General features: G+C 41.8%; 1 protein-coding gene across 8 annotated transcripts in view; it reads right to left on the minus strand.

The window, feature by feature from the left end:
* The window catches only part of LOC137369468 (receptor-type tyrosine-protein phosphatase delta), a 618622-nt gene that overhangs the window by 101108 nt on the left and 496639 nt on the right, over positions 1-20875 (minus strand). For 5 of the 8 annotated variants that reach the window (XM_068030719.1, XM_068030716.1, XM_068030717.1 and 2 more), the window contains 4 exons: positions 13519-13731; positions 7377-7537; positions 4679-4791; positions 93-134 (listed from right to left, as the gene is read on the minus strand). In XM_068030719.1, the coding sequence (XP_067886820.1) occupies positions 93-134; positions 4679-4791; positions 7377-7537; positions 13519-13731 (529 nt within the window). The remainder of the gene's footprint in view (positions 1-92; positions 135-4678; positions 4792-7376; positions 7538-13518; positions 13732-20875) is intronic. The other 3 variants (XM_068030721.1, XM_068030720.1, XM_068030723.1) reach the window with 1 other exon arrangement.

Consider the following 20875-nt stretch of genomic DNA (forward strand, 5'->3'; position numbering starts at 1 on the left):
ATGTGAACTACACAACAAGCAGCCAGAAGCCTGAAAGGAGAGAACAGGGTTCAGAAGAAAGAAGAAGTGAACTAATGTTAGGGGAAACTAACTTGTCGAATGGAGGTTACCATGGTAACTGGAGACACCTGAACCTGTAAAGAAAACGGGGGGTGTATAAATAACGTTGCTGCTCTTCCACCAAAGGAAATTGAGATGGAAAATTTCACATAAAATACTGGGAAGATAAATCAAATTGGTAGAGATGCCAACTGAAAATGCTTTTTTCAAAAAAAAACTGAATCATTTCATTGCAAATTTTTTTGAAAAGGGAAAAAATAAATCAATTTCATCTCCATATAAACGTTTGATAATAAAAATTACTCACACAGCAGACATTTACATGCAGTTTAATTTCAATGATGGGCTGAATGCAAATAGCAAGCACCAGCATTACTGAGCAAGTACTAAACACACCAACACTGCAACACAATTAGAACTTCAAAAATATTTCCACTGTTAGCAGATTGCAGGGGAGGTGGGCTGGGGGAAGAGGGCAACTATTACCATTTGATTTATTTTGCTCAGTGTGACATAAATAAGCTACTCCTGCCTATGTGATGATTCCAGGGTCAACTACTGCTGCCTGTATTGTTCCTACAATCTACTGCAGGCGTAAACATGGAAAGAGATGCAGTGCTTTTTGTCGAGGTTCATCCCAAGCAGCTCTGTAACACAGGACCCTGTGCTCTACGGGCTGTTCCCAGGGACGCACACCGAGACAAACATCAACTGCTGCTGGAGGACTATCAATTCGGTGAAAGATGCCCTTTGGTCTGCCCGAAACTTGCTGGTCTTCCAGCGCAAAGAGTTGTCCACGACCGAATGTTGCAGACTGGCACATTCCAAGGTCCAGGACTACGTGCTGAGGGATGCACTAAAGCTTGGGGCAGCCACAGCGAAGGCTCAATGGGGAAAGATCACTGTGTAAGGTCCCCCCACCAAGCTGAACTGAGGGGCTGGATCCATGGGAAACCCCTCGAACTGTATCGGGAAAATTTTGTGTGCTGTAAAATGTAAAAATGCATATGGCACAACAAATGAAATGGAAGGGTTGTGAGGCAACTCATGAGTATATTGAAGGAAACTGATCACCTTTGCACTGTTTGTAATTTTTGACTTGGCGCTGTTTGAAACTGGTAATGTATTTTTTTTTACAGATTTTTATGAATAAAGTATATTTTGGAAATAAAAAAATCTACATTGTACATAAAATGGAATGGGAAGAGTTGTGAGGCACCTCATGTTTCTCCATCAAAGAAATCTGCTCTCTATCGTACTTTCCAAAATGTGATATTTGAACTGCTTTGTAATGTATTTTTGCAAATTTTTTATGATTAAAGTATATTTTTGGGAGGAAAAAATCTTTCTCCAAGAGAAGTAAGATTCAGGAGTTCTCCTCCTACCCTGCCAGGTTTCGTTATCATTCTGAATAGTCATCAAAAAACTCTTCATTGCCCTTCATTAATTTTTAGGACAATTTTACGTGTCTCTGCACACATCAGGAAAAGGCTAGGAAATATTTCACTGGTTTTATGTCAACATCCAGCAGCTGGTGAGGAATATTAACGGAGTGACTGCTGGAGCATCGAGAACTACACACAGACACGATGATATGGATGTGCACGGAAGGCAAACAATAGGACTGCGGAAATCCTTTAAAAAATCACAATGATATTGTACTTTGATTGAGTGCTCAAATATCAAAACAGAAATATAAGATACTTAGACCTATTCATGCAAGAGTAATATTATCATATAAATACTGAGTAGTAGTGTAGCTAGAGAGGGAGGAGACAGAGCCAATCAGGGAGGCATAGGGGGACTGAGTTATTGGCCAAGGCTGTAAAAGGGAAAGCCAGTTGGAAATGATAAATATAGGTTAGTAATAGCTGCACAGGTCACAGTCACAACTCCATAAATTACTCAGTACCTACAACAACATCAGATACAAAAGACATTGAAATGAATGATGCTCTCTCATTTACTGGACTCTGCTACTGAAGTCCCTAAATGTGGATTAGATTCTGCTCCTTTTTTCACATTACTGGTTGTTATGTTTCCCCAGCCTTGGCTGTTTTAACCCACATGACCATGCCACAGACTCAATGCGATGAGTCACTTTTGAGATTTGACATCAAATCGCAGAGAGCTGTCCTCCTAACTGTAGACTGATTGTGCTGGGAACAGGAGGCAGCCATTCAGAAAAGGAAATTTTCCAAAGGAAATCAATATTTATGTTTCAGTGCTTCTATTAAAGAAAAAACATCCTCAATTCCTGTTAAGTTGGGAATTTGAGGTCACATGAGGGTCATTTCAAACAAGCCGGTTAGTTGAACCTGACATTGCCATGCATCAGAAGCAATCAGGGGTCATTGTGCAAAATGCCAGGCCTGCAAAAGAGAATGATTATTTCTCTACGCTTTTATTGAAAGACATTTGTAGTTTCAATTTACGGGGTGTTGCCAGGTAGAATATCTTTTTGAGAGAAGGGAAAGATAGTTTTTTTGTCTACATTGAAGTGCCAAATATATTTAAAGCAAAAAAGAGCATTTTCCATTTGAATCACCAGCACTAAGCAGCAGAGGTCAGGTATTGCCTAGGCAGATACAAAGTTCAGCTCTTTCTGCATGACCTAGTGTTGGCCTTGAAATTATACTAAGAAAATTAGAATAAATATGCTTATTGCATTTGTATTAAATTCCTTTTCCCACTATTTTAATGGAGGTGTTAATCCATGTATAATAAATGGACTGATACCTCTAAAAATAGTGGAGGAAGGAACTTCACACAAATATGTTAAGCATTTGTATGCTAATTTTTGCATATCCTAATTTCAAGGTTGATGGCTGAAATTTTCCAGTCAGCATAGCTTTAATGCTGCAAGTACCCACGGGATACTATGGTCCTACTAGCAATAAAATAAGACTGATTGGAAAATGTAGGCTAATGCATCTTATTACCAATCTCAGAAAAGCACCCAAGTATACCAGGGTAACTTTTGTCATTTTGTTTCCTCACACTAGCAACCCTTTTTTGGCAATTAATGCTGAATTATGTCTTGGCTTTTTCTGTGGACTTGTACATGTTCCAGGATGACTGTCACTTAGAATGTTTAAACAGCAGCCAGAGCCTTTCATGCCATCAGTTGGATCTAGATTGAAACCTAGGTCCACGGGGTCAAAGAGCTGCATTCTCATTCATTGTGGTTCTCAGCCCTCACTATAGGATCAATTTCTACTGCATACAAGTATCTCCTCTTTTCTTTCCAATTTTATTTCTTTTGAGGATCATTCTTTAAGGGGTTACTGTTACTTAAATCTGTTTATTTACTGGATGATACTGTATTGTTTCCAGACTTGAGCGGAGTATTAATTCAAAGTAGGCCATATAAGTAATATCAGAACCTGTTGGATTTTCCTTTGTCTCTGTTGTTTAGCATATGATTAAATTGTTATTTGTTCACCGTTGTGGTGTAAAATGAGTACATCTGATCTAGAATATGTTTGGGAAATAATCACGACTGCATTGTGAACTGTCATTCTCTTTACGATTCTTGGTTTGGTGAACGCACTGAAGGAGCATTGCATCAAACAGCAAACTCAGATCAATGATGAAATAGTCCCCTTAACGAAACCCTTTCACAGGACCAGAGCTAATTTGTGGCTTTAAACAATAGCTTACTTGCTATTGGCAGCTTTTTTTAAGTCAATTCAGTCACATTTAAGCGGGGGTTTAATGCCACCTGCATGTTAAATGATTAACTCCTTCATAAGGGGGAAACTTGGCAAATACATCACAGACCAGTACATGACGTTCAATGCAACAGCATTCCAGCTTCAGCTGACAGGTGACCTAACTCCTTTGAGGTGAGATAAAAAGTGGGGAAACATTTACTCTGCCAGGCATTTCAGCTAGTGGCCTCGCTGCTAGTTTCTGAAACTCACTGCACTCTTGGTTAGTCGCTGTCAGCCTCTTGCAGGACTCAAATCCAGACCAGACAGCAGTGAGCAGAGACTGATTATGCTACTTGGTCACATAGACACTATTTTTCCTCTTCATTCCTTTACAGAGCTTAATGAAGTGAGGATAGGTAAGAACATTTTAATTAAAAAAAGACTATGTACTTTCAGAGAGAACAAAGTCCCAGCAATAATTTGCACTAGTTGAAAACTACCATTGGAGTACTAATACCCACATAATTGCTGGTGAAAAAGTCAAACAGTCCCAACCAGAGCCTTTACAGAGTCTGTTGGTTGTTTTTAGCAACCCCAAATATGTGACATCTTAAATTCGTCAATCAGAGTATTATCACCAATAGAGGCAGTCGTGCCAGCATGGATTCGGTGTAGCATACAATGATCATATAGGAAAATATCAACACTGAACAGCACAGCAGACAAAATGCGGAGACAAATCCTTGTTTTCCTTTTTCCTTTCTTTTTTTTTTAGTCGGAAGCTCTTCACTGATAGATCTTAAACTCAACACGAGGTAAATACCTGTATTTTTGAGCATGTGATGAGAAAAGTCAATAGAGTTTTGTGTAGCCACATACCCCCACCCCCCCACAAAAAAAACCTCAAAAATATGGTCAACACAAACCTGGGAGGATTGGACTTAAACTTTTCCCCATCTCACCTGGAGTCTGGAAATTGAGACGTCTCAGTTCTACTGGGTCTGTGGGATGATGGGAAGGTAATTCCTTGCTATTAGGAATACTGCTCTTTCTCGAATCAGACTCTGTTCTTTTCCTACAAGGAGAACATTGTTGTTAGCAATCATGGAAACAGATTGAACACTGTGCAGTTAAATGAGCTGAAGAAGCAGATTTATGAACAACCAGATAACTGCAGAAACAACAAAAGTCAACCTGTTAAATATTTCCTTGACTAATAGTAACTGCAGCAACATTAGATAAGCTTATTCTCAATTTTTGTGCTTTGCTCCATGCGGAATGTCTATTTTCACATACTAAAAGTTTTTTTTTCCATTTTCTCCCTCCACATCATATAGAGCTTGCGGGCATTTACATTGTATACATAGGTATCATTTAAATTCAATTACGTTCCTCAGCCGCAGTCTACTGTCAAGTCCTTTCCATCCCACTGGCATGATCACTGGAGCAATATCCATAAATGTATTACAAAATCGGAAAATGGGCTTTACCTACCCTTTTTATTAAAAACCGTGGTTAAAAGAAAGTCATTTCCTCAAATATGTAATCATATTTTGCTAGATAACTTCATAGCTACTTCCGTTCAATTATAAAGGCTGCGAGGAAAAGAAGTTTAAAAAATGCATACTGTAGAAAATGATGAAAGAGGCAAACCAAAACTGTTCCGGATGGCAAGTCACATTATCGTGCTGCAGCTCTGAAACTGCTTGGTCATGTGGCTTTTGTTTGCCGCCGGCAGTTATTAATAAAGTGTATGCTTCTGTGAACGATGGAAATCATTATACAAAATTTCAGGATATAACTGAGGGAGTGGTGATGGGCTACCCAGCAGCAGTACCACTACACGCTGCTGTAAGTGCTTCATAACAGATTCTTGTTTTGTCCGTCCAGTCTAAATATTTAGGCAGACTGTTTCCTGATGAAGTCCTTTGGGGGAAACAGTAAGAGGTGATATTTGCTTTTGTGCTTGTTTTACGACTATGGGCCATCAATAAGATCATTAATATTGATGACTACATGCAACGATTTCAGGGTTAAACCAAGTAGTTCTTTGTTTAAAACTAAGGTATCACGTTTCCTGTTCCTCAGGAAACTGATTCACCACCACCACCCCAACACATAACCCCTCCTTGAGCAGTTATATCGTTGCTTACCTGTCAGGTTTGCTGTCCCATTGTAACGCAACAGGAGAAAAAAAAAGGTCAGTCTGTTAGCTTCCTATTCAAAGAGCAATAGTCATGGCAACGTACTTGCTTCACTGCAGATGTCTTACTGGCAGGGAACATGTTACTTAACATGCAAATTAGGAACTGACAGTTCATCAGTGCAGTTAATGCTTTCTAATAGCAGTATAATGAAGGACTAAAGGTCAGGCCAAGAAAACAGTAACACGCGTGCTTCAACAGAAATATATTTCAATTCTAATGTCACATTCACTTACGGCCAGACTATACTGAAATGCCACACTTAATTATTGTTCTAGTGAAGGTGGTGATAGTCCAATTTGGTATTGTTAAATGTTTACCAATCATCAGTCTCGGAGGAAACTAAATAAGTCAAATTGAGACCATGCCTAGATTTATTGGATGCTTGCAGACTGAGCCAATGATAAACTTAGCAACAACCAAGAATCTGTAAAAGCAAAATTGTCTGATGTGCAAAAGGACTGACACATGCAAAGAAAATAACGATTGCAGAAGCTGGAGGTGGAGACATCAAAGAGCTTTTACTGTGGGCTCCAAGCACAGCACGTCTCCATTAGGGATGAGGAGGGCACTTCATTTGACAGTATGTGGCAAGGTAATGTGGATTATTCCCTGAGTAATGGGTCAGCTCAGAATCAGGGACAGCAATTTGACAGCAAAACTGTGCATTTGCTGGTTTTGACATCCAACTGACTTAAGCAACATGAATCTGCTTAAGTGACTCCTCATTTGATACTTCAAACTAATTTATATGCAGTAAGGTTAAATACTTCAATCCGGTGAATTGAATCTGCACTGCCCCCAGAGATTAGAGACAGCAATACTGGCAAATGGGAGCTGCTTTGCCTTCACTATGGTGATAGTATTCACTGCTTATTTTGCAAACTGTTTGAAACTATAGGATAACTTTTCCATAGATGCTGCCAGACCTGCTGAGTATTTCCAGCATTTCTTGTTTTTATTTCAGATTTCCAGCATCTGCAGTATTTTGCTTTTATTATTAGACACTCCTTATTTGGTTGTTTTAATGACCGTAAATATTTAAGACGGAGATGAGGAGTAATTATTTTCTCTCAGAGGGTCATTAGTCTGTTGAATTTGCTTCCTCAGATAGCAGTAGAGGCAGGGTCATTGAATATATTCAAGGCTGAGTTAGATAGATTCTTGACAGACAAGCAAATCAAGTGTTATGGGGGGGGGGAGGGGCAGGGGGCAGACAGGAAAGTCTAGTTGAGGCCACATTCAGATCAGCCATGATCTTATCAAATGGCGGAACAGGCTCAAGGGGCTGAATGGCCTACTCCTGCTCCTAATTCGTATGTTCATATGGTCCTATGGAATGGCAGCCATTGCTGTACCGGTAAGATGCAGCTCTTTGAAAAGCAGTCCTTCCCTGATCTGACTGCACTGAACATACCAATTTATGCACTGAAATCTACAGTGCTAATTTTCTTACCTCTTATATAGGAGGATAGCAATGACAATGCAGATGATGAACACAACAGCCAAGACAGGGCCAACTACCCATATCAATCCTTCTTCTTCATCTGTGATGGGCTGAGGATCAAGGTCCGCTGACAGTACAGGGTCAGAGTAAGGACTTGTTGCATACATCATCTGGAACATGATTCAGAATACCACAACATATTAGCGGGAATGAGTGGAGCTGCTTAATCAATCAAAGGAGGAATAAATTGAATTGAACTTTTTTTAACATAAAAGGAATTAAGAATTTGCACCACAAATTTAGTCTGGTAAATAAGCATAAAATGGATATATTGTGGGCTTGTAAGAGCGATCATGTTGGGTTCCCACCATTTTATTCACCTGTCACAAATTGGGCTGGATTTAATAAGCCCCCCTGAAAATGGACTAGGAGGCGGGGAGGCCCACAGAATTGCGATGGGAAGTGGGGGGGCGGGGGGCCTGTTGCCTTCCCGTCGCACCGCAATTAAGTCAGGCGGATAGGCCGATGACGGCCTCCCCGCCCAGAGGCCAACTGAGGCCCTTAAAGAGGGCCTACTATCAGCCTCTTAAGGGCCTCTTCGCACTGCTGCTGGGATTAAGCCAGCGGTGGGGGGGGCGGGGTGAGGGACCTCTGCCACACAGGGAGGTCACCCAGTGAAACAAATCCCTCCTCCATGGGCTATCTGTGGCCCATGGAGGGCCCCAGGTGGAAAACAACCCACCTCCCTGAACGCCCCCCCCCCTCCTGCTGCATCCAACGCTCACCCTCCCTCCCTCCACCGCAAGGGCCTGTCACATTGGCCCCGGCGACCCTGCCTCACTTACCAGGACTCCAGTCTTCTGCACTGGGCCTGGTTCCAAAACCTTCTGTGATACAGGCAGTGGCTGAGCTGCCTGCCTTCTGATTAGCCAGGAGTTCTTGGAAGCAGGATCCTTGTCTTTAAAGGGACAGGGATCCTGGTGCTGGGCTTTTAATTGCCCGAGCGTCATTAAATAGAGCTGGGAAGTGCTCCAAATGGCCGAGGCGGGATTCCCACTGCCTTTTCAGCCCGATGCCAGGAGCCCTGCTGGCTCCACTAAATCCAGCCCCATGTGTGCAGGAGTTAGGGGCAACTGCATAACACACTGACTCATGAATGGGCAGGCACATCAACACGCCATGCAAATGAGATAAATAGTTCAGATGACATATATCCTGCCTTTTGCACCCTAGCAATGCTGAGAGCAATGAATAACTGTAAATCATTGACATCCAGTGTTGCTAAGAGCATTGGAGGTGTGCAATTAAAATTTAAAAGCTTGGTTTCTCTACTGCAATCAGTCACAGAGCCTGCGGTATGGAAGTTGGCCTCTTTGAAAGCAGGGCACTTGTTTATTTTTAATTCATTAGGTGACACAGCCAAGCTACTGGCTTCAGCAAGTCATTTTAGTATGTATCCAACCTCTTAACTGAGGCAAATACCCCAGCTGGAAATTACATGGGCACCCACCCTAAATATGTCAATGGCCCTGCCTCTGACAGATGCACCAGGGTCAGAGATGCAAATAATGGGCAGGGAAAGTCTCAGCCTATCTGTCACCATTGTGACAGAGAATAAATTTAAGGGCCTTGAAATCAAATAAATCATATTTTGAGAGTGGAAAATTAGGCAAGGAAGATTGTTGTTGCAACATTAAAACATTTGATCCTGCAAAAAACTGCAGGATTTCAATGAATAGTCAATGTCTCCATTATTATTGTATCATGTGACTAGTGGGATGGGAGGAGACAAATCAGATGGCCCAGGGCCTTTTCAGTCTCGCAATTTCTATGCTTCTAATAAACTCACTGTTTTTGACTTTGCAGAGTGGCATCCCTTAATTGTTAAGCATATATAAAAGATTTACACACATTTCATTGCAAAGGTTTTCATTTTAGTTATGTAGCACCTCTAGTTTTAAAAAGAACGGTAGATCATTTATTGTAGAAAGAATCTTTCTCACTGTTTTGAGACATTTAACTTTAGTTGTAGTAATGGTTGCAGCCGTCTAGAACACTTCCCTTTAAGAAAATTTGCATTCACCTTGCTATGCTACAGCCTTAATCTGAGGCACATCATCAGTTTTTTAACCGTTGTAGACAGCAGACCTAATGAACTCGCAAAAGCAACAGTAACTAGAAAATTACAAAGTCTAATAAATACAGCAGCATGGCTCCAAGCCTTGTCAGGTCAGAAAGAAAATGAAGGGCGGCCCGCAAAGGCCTAGGAGGAAACTTCTTTCAAAAATATGAGAAAAGCTCCACTTACAGTAAGTTATTCCTCCTCATTCATTCAGCCCCCACATGATAAAAGCAAGTGCATCAAAGTAGCAAAACTGTTGGTGGTGAGATTCTTCAGGCTAGTTTGGAGCACAGCAGCAGCAAAGTACTCATCACCTTGAGCTGCCAATTCAAGACAGTAATACTTGGTAAAAGCAAGTGGTCTGCTTCAGATTACTGTCTTAAAGATGTCATTGAGAGGAATCTTCCACATGTTCAAATGAATTCTATCTTTTTGTGCTGTGCCATGAAAACCATAAGGAGATACATTCGACGGCCCAGTTTGCTAATTGCTATTGAGTAATGGGTTTTCTTTCAGTCTAGTTTCACATGAAACAAAGCATTGGCCAGACTGATGAAAAAAACCTCTTCGTACTAGAAATGATCATTCCTCTGGGTCAGAAGATATTTGCTGTATCAGTTCCTCAAAAGCCACCTGGGACTTGAGAGTCAACTTCCCGACTCTGCTCAATGGGATGTGACTCGGAGAATCGATGCTGTACTCTTCGAGTGCGCTTCCCACTCTAACCACAGGATTGGTGAATTTACTCTTTGGAACCAGACCACTCCACTTACAATAGTGAGATGTGGGGGGAAAAAAATCCAACAATTGAAGATCAATCATTAACTTGTGCAACTTGCAGATTTGTAGTGCTGATGAAGGAGCTAATAAAGGAAGGGCCTTAAAGGAAAGAAATGGAAGCTCATTGGAATCCATGGGTTCAAAATGTTCCGACATTAGCTTGCTCAGAACAAGATTCAAATCCCATGGAAAAACATCCCAAGATATGAATGGTCATATGTACCATATGTTCTTTGTAAACAGTGATATCAGGTGTTCGCCAACTGCTGCCCTGTTAGAAGTGGATGACAGGCAGCAATAGAAGCAAGAGTGGCCATGGGCTGAGTCATTTCACCAGCAGCTTTTGAAGGCATGAAAGAATCACTGGCATATTACACCCCAGCCTTTGAAGTAACTGTCATGATACAAATTAGCAGAGTGCTCCAAACAGTCCTTCAGACCTGTGCAGTATATGCTTTCCTGGAATCCAGCAGTATTGTGAGTAATAATTGCTCAGATAGCCTTCAAGAGTTCTGAAATTAAATGAACTTGTAGTGGGTGTTGTGTCAGATCAGACCTGGGTGAGAAAATCTTCCCCATGTGGGATCCTTCTAGACTGATGGTGATTAGAAGGCCCAAGCATCATGTCTTCCTGGAGTAACGTGTGGGTCACTAGAATGACAATGTGTTGTTCAGTTGAAACTTATAAATAATCTTTTCTTTACAGAAAATAAAGTGTGTCCGAAAATCTTCCTTATTGGGATTGATTGATTTTTCAGGGTTGATCTCCTGACCTGCTAAGACATATAGTAGAATGTGGCATAGATGGGGGATTTATCTAGCTTTTTTTCATTTGTTCATGGGATGTGAGCATCACTGGAAAGGCCAACATTTATTGCCCCATTCCAAATTGCCCTTGAGAAGGTGGTGGTGAGCTGCCTTCTTGAACTGCTGCAGTCCTGGTCATGAAGGAGCACCCATAGTGCTGTTAGGGAGGGAGGTCCAGGATTTTGACCCAGCGACAGTGAAAGAACGGTGATATTATTTCAAGTCGGGATAGTGTGTGACTTGGTGGGGAACTTGAAGGTGGTGGTGTTCCCATGAGTCTGCTGCCCTTGTTCTACAAGGCCGCAGATGTCACAAGTATCCTGATGTAATTTGCAGAGTCGACTGGGCAAGGTGTGAGTTTGTTGTGTCCCGTGTTGGGTGGTCCGTCTGGTTTTATTCTTATTGTTTCTTGTAGCAGGTTGATGCAACCGAATGGCTTGCTGGGCCATTTCATAGGGCAGTTTATAGTCAACCACATTGCTGCAGATCTGGACGGCCAATTTTCTTCCCTAAAGGGCATTAGTGACCTAGATGAGTTTTTACAACAATCCCATAGTTTCGTGGTCATCAATACTGATTCTAACTTTTTATTCCAGATTTATTTAATGAACTGAACTGAGATTTGAGCTCTTGTTTCTAGATCATTAGTCCCAGCCTCTGGATTACTTGTTCAGTAACATAACCACTAATGCTATCCTACTCTAGCTGCAGCATAACTGAGAAGTAACCCTAGATCAATGCTGTTTAGTTGCTAAAACAACACCTTCCAGTGTTGGCAAAGTTTTTGCTTGTGAAGATGATGGAAATCCCTGGGTGCCCGTTGTGAATCCCTGATCTTTTAGACGGCACAAGTGTTAATTAGTGATAATTAAGTGGCCAGATACCAATGTTAAGCTGATCTGTGAAAGATGCTGGCCAAGGTTGTGTATGACCAGAGAATACTGATATCTTCTTCCTGGGACTTAAGCAATGCAATATTCCCTGATCATCCTTTGTTCTCAGCTTGATCTGAAGGTGGAAGAACGCTCCACTAAGCTGGAATCCAAGATCTCACTGCAAGTAGATGAATCAAGCTTGGACCTCATTGTGGCAAATTTACCTTGTGATACTCAAGTTGATTATATCCAGCTGGTATGCTAAACATGGGACAGTTATCACATATAGAAATGCTACACAATGATGGAAGGTAACAATGACAGGTACTCTGGCCATTTGTCATTGGGAACCATGTGAGGTTGTTAACACAAATTTTGAAACCACTTGATGGAAATGGTCAACAGCTGTAGACTTAAGTCAATTGAGATTGTGCCAATTCCAAGATAGCCTGGGCTGGGCCTTGATTTAAGATAGCATTGAACAGTTCAGAAACTTATTTTCATTCTAAAGCTGAAGTTGAAAAATCAGAAAAAAAATAACGAATTTTTCCCCTACACTTCCAAGGACTTTAATGGAAGACTCACACCGTATGAGGAACCAAATATCAAGAAATTATCACTTAGTCAACTTATATCATTCTCAATGATATATGTAATGATTACAAACGTAATGAGTCTGGGCAAAGAAACAACAGACATCAATCTGCTACCTCTGGTGGGTACAGAATAACTGAGGTGTGCCTCAGTCTGAGGGTGTTGCAAAGCAGAATGGGCAAAACAAAATCGCCAATCCAAGTACAAATTTTCCCAAGAGAACAGTGCTTCAAATAAATATTCCCCTCGAAATACTTGCAGTTCATATTTGCATAAATATGAGGAACATTCACGTTATATTTCAATATCTCTAAACAATAAATGCTGATTGGGTAAACCTACTGTTTGATGATTTAAGGTATTCATAATTATCACAAATTTAATAACTTTACGTTTTCAAATAACTTGAATTTTAGGCAAAAATCATAATCAAAATTAAGATTATGTGCTCATACTATCATCATATGGATACATCATATATCTGCATCCTTTTAATGCATTTTATGCCATGCTTAGTATTGTAAGAGTTAACATTGATCCTGCAGGAAGGATTCGTTTGGTTCTTTGGTACATAGCCAATCAGAGCAAAAGACCAGCACAGAAATAAATCAGAGCAAAAGACCAGCACAGAAAAGTTTTAAACACAGAATGAGAGCACAATACTTCATTCAAACTGCCTGAAGTGGGTACTTTATCATTACACCATTGTTCTTTGACATTTTTTTGCACTAAAGAATTACAATACAAAGTTAAGCAAATTAGCACAATTGGAATACTTTCCTTAACTTACCTTAACTATAAGAACAACAAATAATCATGACACTGTAAACCCATCATAATTACCTTCTTCATAAATATACTCTGCATGATCGCACCCTGAAATTATTTATTTTGTATCCTATCGCATTCAATATAATTAAAACACAGCTATGCATGGAGAAAACCTAACTAGAATGACTTAAACCAAACTTACAGATTCTGGGCTGTCAAGTACAGCTAAAATAAAGAAAACGTATTCTTGACCACTTTGGAGGCGCTTGTTTTCAAATCCATTGTAAAACAGCCGATCACCGAGGGTAAACTCATTGGGAAGAACCTCAAAGTGGGCTGCAATATATGGCTTAAGGCCATCTGCTTGCCTCCTTAGACGAATACTTCTTCGTTTCCTGGTAATTTCTTTCAGTAACTGGAAAAGAAAAATTGGCTTCAGTTAAATAATTACTTTAATGTGCAGAGTTGAAGATCAGAATGCATGTCTTTCTGCAGCATTGACAATGAGCAGAATGCATCTTTCTATTCTGAGCAGAACTGCAAGTATTACTTCATTAAACACTAGTTGCTACAATTATTTGTTGATCAGACCAACAAACTAAATGAAAAAATTTGATTCTGTAACATACGCTGGACAGTGGGGCATCAGGATAGTTTGTAAATGAAGTTCTAGGAGTCTTGTAAAAACATTATCAACATCCAGACTGATCATCAAACAGTATCATTGGCGCAGATTCAGAAAATCCCTCTGCAGTGTGACCTTTAAAAGATGAAAAATGGACTTGACCATAAACGGTTCCTCACAGGTCAATGGGCAGGATTTTCTGGGGCAGAGGGGGGGTTGCAGACTGACAGTGAACTATCAGCGTTCGCCCTCATTACCCCTCTGAAACTGAACACAACTTCAGGATGTCAGGCATGTGCTGATGAGCCCGGAAATCCTGAAGTTGCAGTGTGTCACTAAGGGCTCTGACGCAGGCAGCTCTGTAAATCCTCCCAGAGCCAGCAATCACTGAAATCAGTGAGAATTTCATCTTTCCCCACTTCCACATCACTGTTAGAAACCCTACAGAAAGTTACACCTGGAATTTTAGCAGCGATGTGATTCAGAAAATTCAGTGAACAACAGAACTGCCCCTGCAAAAATAATTTTATAATCGTGGAGTGCGGTTAACTGATTAATTAGGAGATTTTTCATCCAGATTTTAAATAATTTTTTTTGAGAAAAAGATTTTTCAGAATATTTTAGCTTCTACCTTCACCCCATGTGTATGTTCTGATCTTTAATTCGCTCAATGTAAAAAATAAAGTTATTTTATTTCAGTGTGATTGGTTGTTTGGACAGCTGGTAGCATCACACCAGCTCCACACTGAATGCCCAGTAAAGAACGTTGTAATCTGGTGTAGTACCACTGCACGGTGCTAGAGATTAAATTCTCGCCAGAATACAGTGGCGACTGCCCTTGCTTCACCAATGACCGCAAACTGCAGGCCATTTTCTTGTGTAGGTTGGGGCGGTGCTAATATATTTGAGTCCACCATGTGATTGAACGTGGAGTTGTGTGGCCATTGCTGCATTTGTTTCAATATTTATTTCTCCTTCTCCACTGGTAGAAATTCAGGGGTGTTGGAATTTCTGCCACAGAGAAGGGATTGGACTTCTCTGTCATGGGCGGTCCATCTGCACAACAGGTTTACACCCTGGAGGCAAGATGAAAATCTATACCAGTGACTTCATTCTGGGGGATAATGGCCCAGAACTTGCGGTTGTAATGAGGGTGTAACTGTCAGCACTTGCCATCATTACTGTGTAAAACTGACAGCAACTTCTGGTGTCCACACATATGCAGTTAAACACGGAAATCTGGGAGTTGTTGTCGGTGATGCCCCACCCCATAAGGTGTGCTGTTGTAATCTTCACAGATACAATCAATACAGAATCAGTGATTTGGCATGAACAGCAACTTTTTACATACTACTCTCGCGTAAACACCATTGGAAATGTTAAGCCTTGTTGAATGAAGTATACCTAAGTTTTTAATGGCATAACAACTCATAATTACTGATAAACCACCTCTCTGATCCTGAAAAGCTAATCTGTGTGTGGAATGCCATTCCCCCATTCCATGATAAAAAGTGCCAAGATTTTTAAAATAACAATTCTTTTGAAAATGCTTTATATTGTGGCTTCTATCTTAATCTCATGAGCATGCCCCAATTTCTACTTTGCTTTCAGTGAAATATTTGAAATGAATTATAGTCTGTGCTTTTTCCTTCCTGGTTTGCTGTCTATGAGAACTCTTCAAAATGATTGGCTGCTCAGCCTGCTTGAATACTTCACTGTTCCTGGATGCCCTACAGATGGTGCCAGATTGAATGTCACATGAGAATAGGAGAAATTGATGCTCAAGGGAATGCTAAACCTTTGAGGGAAGCTTTCTTCACTGTCAACTCAAGAGTCATCACTTTGCTGCTGACTGCAAAATCCCAGCCACTACTGTTACCTGGAAATTTTTGCTGGTGATCATTGTGGACAAATTCTTAATATGACTTCCTTTTTTGTTGAGATGTTGATCAAGGAAAATTAATAATAAAATGGCTGAGAGGAAAGTCATAAGAATTTGTTCGATGCTTATCAGCCAATTGTCATCATCAGCGTGTGGGTGTGTTACAGTGTCAGCTTTGGTCAGTGGTAGCACTCTGAGTCAGATGGCTGTGGTTTGAGTCCCATTCTAGAGTCTTGCACCTGAAGAGATAAAAATTTCAGGGCTACAGGGAAAAGGCGGGGAATGGGATTATCTGAGTTTCTCCAGCTGAGAACCGGCACAGACACGACAGGCTGAATGGCCCACTTCTGTACTGTAACCATTCTATGATTCTATGAAACTTGAGCACAAAATCAAGGTTGACACTACAGCGGGAGTGCTGCATTGTTAGAACTGCCACCTTTCAGATGAAAGGTTAAACTGAGACCTCATCTACCGTTGCAGGTGGGCATAAAAGATCGCATGGCACAGGGAGAGGGATAGGTGAGTTCTCCTGGTATCCTACCCACTATTCTTCCCTCAACCAACACCAAAATCAGATTGTCTGGTTCATCTCATTGCTGTCCGTAAGACCTTAAACATGCAAATTGGCTGCTGCATTTCCTACATTACAACAGTGAATACTGTTATGACCAGGTGAGAAAGAGGTCTAGGGATCCCACTCAGCCTTCAACCTGGTCTTATCATAACAGGGTTTAATTTTAAACACACCGTCTTTTTTTAGCTCCCCTTTTGTGAATCCTTGTTCACTAACTAATAAGGCAGAGAAACTAGCCGAACAAATTTTCTTTGGTTTAAAGAAAAAAAAGGTTGAACTTTATTAAACTTAAACTCTAATTCGGTTAATGCCTACAGATACGCGATGCGCCCATGCTAGCATGCATACACGATACACATGCAGATAGAGACAGAAAACAGCAGAAGAAATAAAGTGGAAAATTTGAGGCAATATCTGAAGATGGTTTTGGTTACAGTTCTTCGAGCTCACTGTAGAGTGCTTGATTGTCGATAGGTCTTGCTTTTCGTTGGGGCCCAATATTCTTCTTAAACCTTGTTTGATGTAGGAGACTTTTCTCTCTTGAAGTTCATGTGTCCTCAGTGGGTCCAGAGGCTTGTGAGAAAGAGGTGGGGCAGACAGGGCAGGTCTTCCCATTCCAGGAGCAAACAGTCTTTCTCCTGAGTTTAAACTCTGTGGCTAGTTCAAAAACCCTAGGCCAGCCAGTTAGTTATGTGACCAGCTGGTTTAACCAGTCCTGGCTTTTGTGGATTGTATCACCTTAGCAGTCTCTGGAATGCTCTTCGTTGCACTTTCAATGTCTCATGCTCAAAATCCATTGTGGGTTGAATGCGTCAGGGAATGGTCCTTTTGTCTCCACAAGCACTGTATGTAAATGTTTTTCAGCTAAGTGTGCAGCAACCCTTGTAATAGGTCTTCTCTTCTTCCAAGCAATAGTTTAAAATCAATGTTCATATAACAGAGTTAATATGCCTCATTCTTGGCAGGTGGGGGCCCAATGAGACCTCCACACCCAGTGGAATGAAATGCGATTTGAGAGAAGTGCATTTCATGAAAAGGGGTCGAGAGAGAAAATATAAGATACAGGAAAAAGGCATGCATCTCTCTCTCTCTTTCATTCATTCACATCCATTCATAAATCCTAAAACATTTTGCAGCCTGTTTTTTCTTGGTAGCAGTGTTGCTTTAAACTGCCCTTTTTGGCATCCCAATAAACATGTGGTTCTTTGGGGAGGCTGTTCTTCAGTTTGCCCATTTCCATGACTGCCTAGGGTGTCTTTGAGATGGTTAGCTTTAGTTAGCCCTGAGTTGGAATTTTTTTCCCCCAGGAGAGTCAGTAGTGGGCGGGTCTATCCTGAACTCTATTTCAGTGCTTTGCTGAGTCATGCAAAGGCTTTTGACTTCAGGGGATGGTGGTTCTCCTTTTTTTCGGACTGTGGGGGAGGATTCTTTGCTAATCTCCCCTTTGTCCCAGAGGACACTCCTGCCTGCAGGTATTTGTGCAGACTCTACTGCACGCCCATGTGGCACTTGGACTAGGGGTCTTTCTTTGTCTCTGCAGGTTTGTGTAAAAGCTGTTAGCAACTCTGGTGGTGTGCCTCTAGTGTCTGCATTTACATCGGAGGATGTGGGGTCTAACTTTACACAGTTTTCGGGTTGGCTGACCGGACATAAATGTTTTCATCTGGGATTCTTCCTGGACTTCCATTAACCTGCTCTCTTGGTCATTTTTTCCCCTTCCCTTTCTAACCTTTTGCCAGCCTTGTGCCTGCCTGTCCCCATTTCCTCATCAGTACCTCATTCTTTAAATAGCATCATTCTTTAAATAGTAGCAATCAGGGACTCCCTCTACTTCACTTTCAGACTGGGCAGCCTGTGCTAACTCTCGCAATACTGGGTCAGCTCGTTGAGCTTCAGCTAGGGAAAATCCATTTAATTCATTCCCTGCGTCTCCTAACTTTCCAAAGAAAGTCTCAGACAGACAGACCTCATGGTCATCTGCCTGCAGTGCCAATTCAGTCTCCTCTGGGGGATCTGGTTTAATCATGGCCTGATTCACTACACATTCAGGGAAACTGCAGGGAACCGTCTCCTGCACTGCCCTGTCTCTCTGATCTCCTGCGGTCTTTCTTTCACTACTAGGGGGGCTACCACCTTCACCCCTGCCAGATCATTACCTAGGAGCAGGTCATCCCTGTCCACAGGCAAACTAGCGACAATCCCTGTGGTCACTGGTCCCGAAACTAGGTTGCACTCCAGGTGCACCCAGTGTATAGGTACAGGCATACACTGCCCTCCAATACCATTCACCACCATTACAGTGTTCACTGCACTCTCTGGGGGAAAGGTCAGGCCTTTTCCCAGTAAAAGGGATCTAATGGCCCCTGTTTCCCTGAGAATTACGATGAGCTTGCTTGCCCCACTCAAGCAGTATGGGGTTACTTTCCCTTCAGACACAAAACCCTGATAATCTTCAAGAATCCTACTGAATTTTCCTGCACCTGTAGTAGTAAGCTTCCTGGGTCTCACTCTTACTGCAGTTGAAGCCACAGCTTGTTCTGCTGTGCTTTCCATCAGGGTCCCATCTTTACTGAGCAGCTGTGCCCTGATTAACCCTACCGGTTTTCCCTTTAGTTTCCAGCAGTCAGCTTTTAGATGACCTGCCTTATTACAATGGAAGCACACAGGTCTCTGTGTCTCACTCCTGCTCACAGCACCTTCCTTTTTTAGAGGACAGCTCCCTGTGTCTCCTGCTTTTCTCTCTCTCCCAGGACTGCTTGGGCTCCTATCACCTTCCCACCCTTTGTCCTTTTCGGATTTGTGGGGGTGACTAGGAAAGGTTTTCCCTTGGAAATCCGACATAGATTAAAACAAACTCATCAGCCAGAAAGGCTGCTTGCCGAGCTCTCTAAACCCACTGCTCCTCTACATGGGTCTTTATGGAGAGTGGGAGAGAGTGTTTAAATTCCTCTAACGGAATTACTTCCCTGAGATTCTCATAGCTGAGCTGTACTTTAAGAGCCCTCAGCCACTGGTCAAAAGTCAGCTGCTTCTCTTCTTTCAAACTCCAGATAAGTTTGATTAGCTTGCTTCTTGAAGGTTCTAAACTTTTGGCGATAGACTTCGGGTACTAATTCATATGCCCGAGGATAGCTTTTTTTGTCAGTTCATATTTTAATGAACTCTCATCTGGCAACAGGGAATAAATCTTATGGGCTTTTCTAGATAGCTTGCTTTGTAATAAAACAGGCCAAGTCTCAGCTAGCCATTTTACCAATTTCTCAAAAGACACAAAAAATTCTTCTATGTCTCCCTCATTGAATTTTGGGATTAGTTGAGATAGTTTTAACAATTCTGCACCCAGCCCTGAACTAAGCTCCATATTGGCCATGCTTTCACTGAGGTTACACTGTCGCCCCCTAGTTAACTCAAGATGCCTCAGCTCTTTCTCTTTGCATTCCTTCCAGAATGTTCTTTCTCTCTCCCTCTCCTGCCTCTCATTTTCTTCATGTTCCCTCTCCTGTCTCTCTCTTTCTTTCTCCTCTAATCCAAATTTCCTCTGTTCCAATTGTAGCTTTTCTAGCAATACCCTGTCAGGGTCCATTTCTAACACTGCTTCTGCCTCTTCAGATTCACTAGCCTTAGGAGTTCAGACTTCCTAGCCTTGCCACATACAGTGATCCCACACTGCTCAGCCATTTTGCTCAACTCCTCCATAGACAGTGCTTTTAACTTATCCCAAGTTACTTCACCCTGGCTTGGAGAGCTACTAGCTTCAGTTGCAGACATGTTAGTATTTAATCACACAAAACCACCAGAAAACCTGTCTTGAAATCTTGCTCTTTTTTGATTGGGAACAATTTGGCTTCTCACTTCCAATTTCTCTTGTTTAGTCTGTGGGTAAAATCCAGGATGTTTGCTGATGATTGCACAATGTTCAGCACCATTCACGACTCCTCAGATACTGAAGCAGTCCATGTAGAAATGCAGCAAGACCTGGGCAATATCCTGGCCTGGGCTGATGAGTGGCAAGTAACATTCGCGCCACACAAGTGCCAGGCAATGACCATCTCCAACAAGAGAGAATCTAACCATCTCCACTTGATATTCAATGGCATTATCATTGCTAAATCCCCCACTATCAACATCCTAGGGGTTACCATTGACCAGTAACTGAACTGGAGTAGCCATATAAATACCATGGCTACAAGAGCCCGACAGAGGCTCGGAACCCTGCGGCGTGTAACTCACCTCTTGAGTCCCCAAAGCCTGTCCACCATCTAAAAGGCACAGGTCAGGAGTGTGATGGAATACTCTCCACTTGCCTGGATGGGTGCAGCTCCAACAACACTCAAGAAGCTCGACACCATCCAGGACAAAGCAGCCCACTTGATTGGCACCCCATCCACAAACATTCACTCCCTGCACTACTGACGTGCAGTGGCAGCAGTGTGTACCATCTACAAGATACACTGCAGCAACGCACCAAGGCTCCT

This window comes from Heterodontus francisci, chromosome 4 (assembly GCF_036365525.1).
Source record: "Heterodontus francisci isolate sHetFra1 chromosome 4, sHetFra1.hap1, whole genome shotgun sequence".
Lineage (NCBI taxonomy): Eukaryota > Metazoa > Chordata > Chondrichthyes > Heterodontiformes > Heterodontidae > Heterodontus > Heterodontus francisci.